At 46.6% G+C, this 10,063-nt stretch overlaps 1 protein-coding gene across 9 annotated transcripts in view; it reads left to right on the forward strand.

Moving 5' to 3' along the window:
- Positions 1–1,487: 1,487 nt before the first annotated feature.
- The window catches only part of fgfr3 (fibroblast growth factor receptor 3), a 102,040-nt gene continuing 93,464 nt past the window's right edge, over positions 1,488–10,063 (forward strand). For 8 of the 9 annotated variants that reach the window (XM_050062121.1, XM_050062120.1, XM_050062123.1 and 5 more), the window contains exons 1-2: positions 1,488–1,928; positions 6,660–6,884. In XM_050062121.1, the coding sequence (XP_049918078.1) occupies positions 6,737–6,884 (148 nt within the window). In that variant the 5' untranslated portion in view covers positions 1,488–1,928; positions 6,660–6,736. Of the gene's footprint in view, positions 1,929–2,127; positions 2,318–6,659; positions 6,885–10,063 lie in introns of those variants that run through there. The other variant, XM_050062122.1, reaches the window with a different exon arrangement.

A 10,063-nucleotide genomic window follows, 5' to 3' on the forward strand; every position in this document is an offset into this window, starting at 1 on the left:
AAACAAACAAAAGAAAAATTGGTCGTGTTTCAACGCTGTCAGAAGAAAGAGGGCCAGGTGACGGCCAGGTGATGTCACAGATGTTGCCGCAACTTTCATTTTGAAACGTTTTGGCTGTCTTGATTGAACCATCAAACAACACTCACTCAACGTCCCAGTGTTGTCTCACAGAAGGAGATTTCCACATAGTTGGACCCTGAACACATCACGGTCTGAAACTTAACACACTTCTGTCTCACTCTGTGGTACAACAGAACCTTTTAATAAAAGTACCTGTCAGTCATTTGAGTTGTTTGTCTGCAGCGCTACAGTTCAGATACATCTATGACACGTTGTGGGGCCCCTGTGCAGCTCGGGGCCCCTGATTGTTCAGGATTTTATCCCCTGATGGAGAAACCTAAAAAGATCTGCTCACAGTAACTACCTGTAGACATCCACCTCCAGCTGAGTATTATTCCCAGAGACCACCTGAAACCCCTCCAGGTCCCTTTGTGGGCCCCAAACCGCACATTGGCCCCCAGTGCCTGGAGTGCACTCAGCTCTCAAACAGCAGCTCTGGCTTCAGGTTTGTTCTGGACCCAGAGAGGAGCAGGGAGGCGCTTGGAGCGGAGCGTCACTGCTGCCTCCAGCGGCCCCGGAGCAGCGACGCGCCGTAATGTGATCTCCTCCCCCCGCTGCTGCTGCTGCTGCTGCTGCTGCTGCTGCCTGTCCCGGCGGCGCGCAGCCCGGTGGAGGCACAGGCAGCCAGGAGGTATCCCGGACCGACCGCGGAGAGACACCGGAGAGGAGAGAAGAGTCAAGTCACCGACACACACACACCGACACACTGCAGCCTTCAGAATAAAAGCCTGGTCTGTGCAGCTGCGTGGCACAGTGTGCGTCCTGTGATGACTTCATTACATCCACCTGGAGAGGTTGTGCCATAAGGAGGCTGTTTATAGACCTGGTTTATTTAATATTAAAGTTATCAGTGAGTTTAATATCTGGTTTACAGTTTTAACTATTTATGCAGCAGTTTGAAACAACTCGGTGCTGAGAAAATGATTTTAGAATATCTTTATTTCATAAAATATCTTGATTCAAGTAACAGAAACAATAAATGAGGGAGGGACTGGTGGAGGGATGAAGGCAGTTATACTCAATGATATATAAAATTTAACACATGGTTTTCAGATTTGGTGTTTTGGTGTCACTTATCATTCATTTATCTTAATTATTGTGTCTTTAAAAACAACTGAACCGCTTTCAATGATGAAACGTGACCTGTACACGTTACCAAACACCCTTTAAATTGCACAGTTAAATTAAATGTTGGGGGGAAATATATTCTGTTGAAGGCAGATTCCGTTTCAGACACAACCCAGAGAAGCATTGCGTCACTGGCACATCAGCCGAGCCTTTACTGTGAAGGTGTAGACAGGAAGTCCCCCCTCCTCCCAGCCGCTGTCTCTTGACGGCAGCAGCACAGCTCGTACTTCACAGGCAGCCAGCGGAGGAGAGACACCAGTCCGAGTTGGCTGATCCGAGGCAACCAAACACACCGACTGGCATCCGCGCTGGAGCCGAGCGAGGAGCCGCGTTCACTGCGTCCGGTCCGCGTCCCGCTCCGCTGCGTCCCCGTGCACGACAGGATGAACGCGTTCAGGAGCTTTGGACACTTTGGACAGCAGCGCGCGCTGGAAAACAGGATTTAGTGGAGAAGTTGGCTCTCGGCAGCGGCGGTGCCCGAGCTGAGACTCTGCTGACAGCCGTGAGGAGGATCCGAGACTCTGTGTCGCCGAGCTGCTCCGTGACGCGCGAGGACGGATTTTAACAAGTTCTCTGGGTTTTTATAAAGTTTACAGGAAAATTACGGCTGATTTTTTTTCTTCTTTGTGCTCGGTGGAATCTGACATACTGAGGCTTACTGTGGAGACGGAATACTCTGGGTGAGTGGCCTGGTTTTATTATTATTATTATTATTATCATTATTATCATTATTATCATTATTATTATCATCATCATGAGCTCTCTGCAGCCTCGGACTGAGACAGGAGAGAAATAGCTCAACTTCCTTGTAGATGTGCGTCAGACAGGTTGTCTCTCAGCTTTGAGTGGCCGTGTTGTGTTGAGGAGTGTGTTCAGTGTTCAGTGTGTGTGTGTGTGTGTGTGTGTGTGTGTGTGTGTGTGTGTAGCGTGGAGCAGCAGGACCAAACCCTCGGCCGTGCCATCTCACAGGTGCCGCAGAGGGAACGACTCGACCGTCCCCGGGCTGTGAGCATTCGGCGCGTCCTCCCTGTGCGTATTTGTGTCAGCTCGGTTTGGAGAGAGCGCACAGGTTTGTGTTTCTTAGCTCATTAATGCTGGCTGCACCGTGTGTGGCGCAGGTTGGTGAAATTACGCACGCCGCGAGGCTAAAAATCGCCCCCCTCTCCTCCGAGTTGTTCCTTTATTTTTACTGTAAATCAACTTGCTGTTTTTTTTCTCTAAATCAAAAGTGTGAACACCTCTCCTTAATTTTAAAATATTGACACTTTGGTTTCCAGAAAATTCCAGCACTGAAAAGTGTAAAATCAGATGGATGAAATTACGCACGCTGGTGTGTCCATGAGGACGGGCTGAGGATGGCCATTAGACGCGTCTAATCAAAGTTGTGTCTCCATGTCTCATCAGTGAAACGCCTCCTGCAGAATGTGTCTGTCACACACACAGATATTGGCTCTGATCGGCGTCCTGAGCTCGTTAGGATGAACACGCCTTTTCTCCTCGCTGCATCAGTGACGTCTTCACTGGTTGGGAGCAGAAATATGAATTACACATCAGCCGCGCGCCCTAATGCCTCTGATCAGCTCTGAAGTTTCTCCAGAAAGCTTTGAGTGAACGCGCTGTGCGGTTCTCTCCCTCAGCAGCACATCACTCATCCTCCTCTTCAAACACACGCGCTTCAATCGGATTCAGATGGTGATTTGTGGCCACTCAGCTCAGCTCTGACTCCCACCATGTCGAAGCATCACCGGAGAGAATGACGGGATTATAGCAGCAGAGGAGAGGGGGCCTGAAAATGAGATTTGGGACATGTAGCGCGTCAGCCTATTAAACGTGTCAGCCTTAAAACAAGCGTGCGGATGATAATAGTTTGGCTAATGCTGCAAATTAATTGTATCTATTGACCCGAGAAATAACGCAGCGTTTTTCAATCAGAGGCCTCACACACACATTTGGGCTCCAAATGAGACTCTGATTGCCTCTTTTCATTTCCCAAATTGGCCTGAGACCATCCCGGTGCGTGGAGCTGCTCGCGGAGCATTAATTGGCCCCAACTTGTTTCATGTGAGAAGAAAAGCTGATCTTTTTCAGCTCACACATTAATTCACTGTAATGTTCCAATAATAAAAACCAAATGTGACCTGATCTGGCCTTTATTAGCAGCTTTACCACTTCTTAAATCTGTGTAAGACTCCTGTCACTTACAATATGTCTCTGATGCTCAGTTATGAACTTCACTGAGTTTAATTCAAAACATTTTTATATTTCACAGCCCTGTATTCTGCAGGAGCTCACACTGTGACCATAACATTTAAAGGGAAGTTTCCAGTGGCGTTACGGTCCTTAATGGGATTCCCTTCTCCACATAAATCCACTATAATAAATCTATAACAGTTAAAACAGTCGATATCCACCTCAGTAAATGATCTGACTGTCTAATTCCCCGTGCTGTGATGTCCACACTGTGTCTCAGTGGGTAAATCATCATATTCTCTGTTGGTTCTTATTTTCCCAGAGAGACTATAGTGTCCCGTGTCCTCTGTGTCATGCAGAGGACAAACATGTGGACAGGTATAGTCGTGCAGTGCAGGACACATGACAGGAGGCTGATTCCAGCGCCTGCAGCAGCTCTTTCCACCTGGAGTCACAGTGAAGCTCTGACAGCTTTAAGATGCAGAGCTGATCGATATCTGCTCTCCTCTCACATCAGGCTGCACTGGACTGTTTGTGAAAAGAGGGCGGCGGTGTGATGAGACACGGAGGAGCAGTGAGGGGACGAGGTGACGGGAGTGAATGGGAGTCTTTTTTTAAAGAGGAGCAGAAGAAGAAGAGGCACTGATATGGAACATTACCCACTTGTGTGTCTGTCTATCTTTCCCTCCACCACCCATCCACCCTCCACCCCTCACCCTGCGCCCGACTGCTGTTTGCACTTGTGCTCTCCCAAAAAACCTTTAATCCCCTTTTCCCAAAATGACAAAGTCGATCCGGCCCCGGCTGTTGATTCTCCGGCTTAATTATTAAAGATTACTGACACAGCGGAGAGGTGTGACTCGCATGTGACGGCCTGGCATTGATCCTCTCAGAGGGGAGAGGGGATGACGAGGGTTTGAACCCTGGTGAGAGCCTTTTTCTGCCTCGGAGCTGTTACAATGTGAGGATAGTTCTGCATGATTAATGTTCATGTATTATTCACCGTGCCGGTTGTGTTTCCCTTTCATGCTTTAAGAAAATATTAGCATGAAAACACTTTGGAGGCTTTGAACTCCTCGCTGGGTCTTTGGGATCCATACCGCCTCCTCCTCCTCCTCCTCTTCTTCTTCTCTGCTTCTGGAGGTTGTTAATAGAAATCAAAGTGTTTGCAGTCACTGTGGAGTCTGTGAAGAGTTCATTTCCAACGCTCAGTGTCCACTTTGGTGTAAAAAGTTCTTAGCTGAGTTTCATCACTCAATATTTCAGAAACTAGAGGATCTAATGTTTCTGTTTTGTCAAGGAAGGACTTTTATTACCTCCTGTGCTTACACAGGATTTAATTTGTTCCACTTTCATGCTATCAATCATGTTGCAGCTCTTGGCCGCTCGGCAAACTCAAGGATTCACTTTGTACACCACGAGAAGGTAGTCTCAACTTTTACCTGTCACCAAATTAGTCAGAGTTAAAGCTGGTATTGTTTCCCAGTGTTTCCTCACATGGCTGGAGAGGCCGTCATGCTACTTGTCTAAACAGATCTGCACGCTGACATGAACCAACCCTGAAGACTTTGTCAGCTCTCAGACTCAAGTGGTTGTAAAACGCTGGAGGTTTTTTTTACGTGTGTGTGCCAGAGAAAACAAAAGTTTCAAATCGGAGAGGCCTGCAATCAGCTACCTCCACGCCCGCAGAGCGAAGGCCTTATCGAGCTGTATAAACAAACCGCAGCAGCGTGTAGGCGTCTCGTGTTGTAAGAAGGTGAGGATGGGCTGAGAGAGGCCGAGAAGAGCTCACCCAAGTGCCTGTAGAGAACATGAAAGGCCGCAGCGCTGTATGTTGAAGCATGAGAGGTGCACTGTTTGGATTAGACTCTGTGTGTCGATGCTGCTTTATCTGCTCATGTGTGTCTCGTCAAGTTTCCCCCAGTCGCTGTTTTCTGTGTCGAGGAGTGATAATGTGCAAACAGAGCCTCGCAGGGCTTGGGTTTGTGCTGAGCTAGGAGTGGGTCACAGGTCCTCGGAGAGAAAGAAAAACAGCACTGCTAAGACTTAAGACAACACAACCTTTCTCTGGACTGTGTGTGTGTACAATACACCTCTGTGTGCCGCAGCAAAGCCCACTCTCTAATGTTTGCGTGTGTGTTCGCCAAACCTGTGCGTCTGTTTTTGTCGGGTGGACGTCTCACAGCCAAGGCTTTTCTGAAGCTGGACAGAGCCCCCAAAGTTTAAGCTAACAGTTGTTGTGTGTTCCTAACTTAGGCTCCTTCTGGGGACGCTGACTAAAGACCAGCTAACTGAGGACAGTTTGTGCAATCAGGACAAAAGCTGAGTGTCAGACTGGAAAGCTGATTTTGGTTAAGTTAAGGTTAGGGAAAGTCTCCAGGAAATAAATGTAAGTCAGTGTAATGTCCCCAAAAGTGTTAAAGGTAGATGTGTGTGTGTGTGTGTGTGTGTGTGTGTGTGTGTGTGTGTGTGTGTGTGTGTGTGTGTGTGTGTGTGCGCGCACATGTGGGGGGTTTTGTGCTTTGCTTTTCTGGGCACTTCTCAGAGCTTTCTCCTCCAGCCTCGGTGCATTCCAGCTTCTCCCTGCTTAAGCAAACAGAGAGCAGAGCACTCCGCCGTCGCTCGCCGTAGCCGTCACGCTCCCTCCTCCTCCTCATCCTCCTCCTCCTCCTCCTGCGAGCCGCTGGGCACATTGGGCAACTGATACCATAGACTCCAGCATTCCTCATCCTGCAGGAAGATTAGTGAATCCGTGTCAATTGCTTGCTAAACCATGCAGAGGAGTTTCTCAAGCAGAAAAGAGTCCTGTGAGAGGAGTGACAGGCTGAAAGGTCTGAAATTATGTGATTGTTCTTCGTCCTCAACTAATCCTGACGCAGCAAAGTTAATTCATTGGTTAATGAACTTGTACTGTAGGCCGGGGGCACGGAGAACAGGTCTCTTAGCTGCCATCAGGTGCTCTGAGAAAGTTTGTGAGAAAAACTGCGAAGAGGGATTTCCACTCTAATCCTGGAAATGTGTGAGGAATGTCAGGTCAGAATATGGAAGCATGTGTGCAGAGCTGAGGGCGCTTCTTTGTACTGTGTTCAATTCACAACCTCATTTTTATATTTCTAAATTTCAGAGCTGATTGAATGTTCCACCTCAGTGGACCAGAGTCTCATGACGAACATCCAGACTTCAGCTGTGATTGATTCCTCTTCCTGTCTGTTGTCTCTCAGGTCAGCGGCGGGGAGTTGTTGGATAGTTTCTTGCGGCGTGGAGGCCGCCGTTCTGCTGGACAGCATGCGAACGGAGGATGTTGTCTGAGTCTGAGTCGGGCCTCCCTGCTCTGCGTCTCACCTCGTCGTCCAGAGGAATGACGGCTCTGTGGTGCTCACTCTGGCTTTTCTTCCTCCTGCCTCTCTGCGTCGCTCCGGCCAGGCTGCCCACCGCTCAGCCCACAGGTAGGACACAGATCAAACCTTAGCGTGCTCCGACATGCTGCTGACACAGAGCTGATGAATGTCTCACTCCAGTTCACATCAACAGAAAACATCTGCTACATTATGAGGCAATATCTTGACTTTCAGGTTTTTGTAAATTCAAACAAGGTGTCACTGATTTTGTAAAGAGCAGTAATCAGCTGTGTCCGAGGGACTGTCAAGAGCTGTCGACGTCACAGACAGAATCTGAGTAGGATACGTTCATGAAGTGGTTGTTTGTCACTGAGCACATCTTCTCACTGTAGAGTTGAAAACATTAATTGATTAATTGATTAAATCATTTGTCAAACACAAAGGCCAGATATTGAACGGTTCCAGCCTTTGACATGCTGTAATGTGCATCAGCGAGATAAAAGAGTGCATTCACTGAACGTCCTCCTGTTTTTGTTCAATGATGAACTGAACGTATCTGTTTAGTGAACGTCGCTCACACTGTGTTTTGTCAAAGACAGCGTCCCTGTTGAAATGTGTCCCTAACCCTGCTCATATGAATATTTGACAAAGTTTCGTGAACAGATCAGTTCAGACTCAAACAGAAAAATTGTAAATATTTTTTCAAATTATGCATTTGGAGGTCTGAAATAAAAATTCAGACCATCAGTCACATCAGCAGTGAATTTGAAAAGGCTTCGAAGCATCTGACCAGATTTGGAAAATATCTGCGTGTGAATCATGGGATTTTATTTTATTTAAAAAACAGAAGAAATGAACACATAGAAGTTCATTTTTTAGGACTTTGGTTTTAATTTGAAATGTGTGAACTGAACGTGTGTTGCTGAAGTGTTGCTGAAGTGTTGCTGAAGTGTGAGGATCTGCTGCTCTGCTCTGTTTTATATCACCCTGAGCTGAAGATTTTCTGGTTTAGGATTGTTATACAGACCGAACGAGCGTCTCTGAGGAAAGAAAACTTTTCTTGCAGCACAACAACAAAAACACAGCTCGGAAACATTCCCCTCTCAAGTTTGCTTTGCGCTCCGTCATAAAGCAGGATGAAAAGAAGCCTCGTCCAAAAACAAGAACGTTTAGCTGCTCGTACACACTCGCTTCCATCCTCAATTGTTCCATGCTTCATTTTCCATGCGTATGTGACATCTGCTTAGAAGCACGTTGTGTGTGTTCATCACTTCAAATAGGGGCATTTCAAAAGGCACATTTATTGTTTATACGAATGTGGTGGAGTCTTTTTTTTTTTTTTTTTTTTTTTTTTTACGAGGAGGATTTAATTGGACTCTTCTTGGTTCGCTGAGCTTAGCGCGATTTTCCCTCTTTGTTCTCGAGGCGGAGAAATACCCAAAGATCAGTCCAAAGTAAACGGCGACTGTGTTTGCTTTAATCTCTCCATATTGCGCAAAAAAACGAACACAGCAGAGTAATCTTTTTCTGAGGCGTTAGCCAAGTGTTGTTTTTTCTCCTCCCCTCCCTCTCTCTCTCTCTCCCTCCCTCTCTCTCTCCCTCTCTCTCTCCCTCTCTCTTTATGTGAGAGTTATTTAAAATGAGTCTTTGACACACTTTACACGCTACACTGCATTAAGAAAGACGAGGAGCCGGGCGCTTTCTGGATACGACCCAGCTGTCTTATGCAAACCCACATACTCTGTGTGTGTGTGTGTGTGTGTGTGTGTGTGTGTGTGTGTGTGTGTGTGTGTGTGCAAACATACATTTTTTTTAACATGTGCATGTGTGTGTGAGTCTCTGACACACTTTTGACACACATGGTGTTATCTTTCGAGTTACTGAAGTCAGACCAGAGATGTAGACTCGACAGTCACAAAATGAAGACTTGGACTTGACTTCACTGCTGCTACACTCGTCTACCTTGAGACTTGAGACTTGAGACTTATCTCATGTTTTGACCTGGAACAAATTCATGTGTGAGCTCTGTGCCTCTGCAGTGAGAGGATTTGGTCTCAGCTATGCAAAAAATGATCAGAGCTTTGGAAGGAATGTTCAGATGTCATGTCGTCTTTCAGAGACTCACATTTCGACTTGAGTTTGACACGGACTCGTCCCAAAAGGTTTGAGAGCAGCTCTGCGTCAGGCTGATCCGACAGCTGATCCTCTACCTGTGTGTGAACCCCCCCCCCCCTCATGTAAAACAATGGAGGTGTTGTGATCGTGTGCGCCTGATTGCCTCCCTGCTGGGAGCCATCACAGCCCATCAGGCTCGGCTTCATCCAACAAGCAGAGTGTGTCTTTCTTTCTTTTTTTTAACCCCTCAGGGTGGCGGGTGTTCAGGCTGTGATCTCCGTGTACCTGCGCGGTGTGAAGACACAGCCAAATATCTGTGGAGAGGATATTGTTTCAAGTTGCTGATGTTTGTCATGTTTGGCTGTGATGATTAATTGGATGTGAAGTGGATGACGGTCAGGTGGTAACAAGCTACATGTGCAGCCGTGTTTCTATCAGACACGTTTTCGGGTGAGGTAGAAGGTTTTTTGGCTCAGTGTGATGCTGAAAGTCTCATCTGGAGTGGGTGTGAGATTCATTTATCGGCCTCCTCTGTGTGTGTGTGTGTGTGTGTGTGTGTGTGTGTGTGTATGTGTGTGTGCGTGTGATGCAGCGTCCTTCATCACCACACATACAAACAATCTGGAAAATCTGAAGCTACAAAGATGAAAACTAACGACAATGAAAACTTTCACACACACCTTCAGTTTTTAGGACTTTCTCATGAGAGATGCTTTGAGCCAGCTCTGATTGTGACACCGTGTTATCTGTAAGGTAACATCATCCTCAACTTAAACATGTCTGTCCTAACTTTATAATACAAAATGTTGCAAATAAATACGAAGACATAAATCTGAAATACCTCCAAACAGCTGACATGTTTGTTCTGAGCTCTCTCAGCTGTGGAGCGTATCGACACGCTGCTCACACTTGTCGTAAACATAGAATTGAATTAAATATATTGGACAAAATCAGCGGTTTGTGTCAGAATAAACTTGATATCTGAAATCAGTATTGGATCGCTGCTTGTGAAGTTCTCAGGTCACCTGACAGGTTACACTTCAAGCTGAGAAAATGAATACATTTCTAAGGTTAGTTGCCGTCCAGCTGAAAGTTTAAAGTTTGTTTTTTTTGTACCATCAGCCATCATTTATTCACTTCTCTTGTGTTGATGTGATGCTCTGCTGCCTCTG

The sequence above is a fragment of the Epinephelus moara genome, chromosome 14 (genome assembly GCF_006386435.1).
Source record: "Epinephelus moara isolate mb chromosome 14, YSFRI_EMoa_1.0, whole genome shotgun sequence".
NCBI classification, from domain to species: domain Eukaryota; kingdom Metazoa; phylum Chordata; class Actinopteri; order Perciformes; family Serranidae; genus Epinephelus; species Epinephelus moara.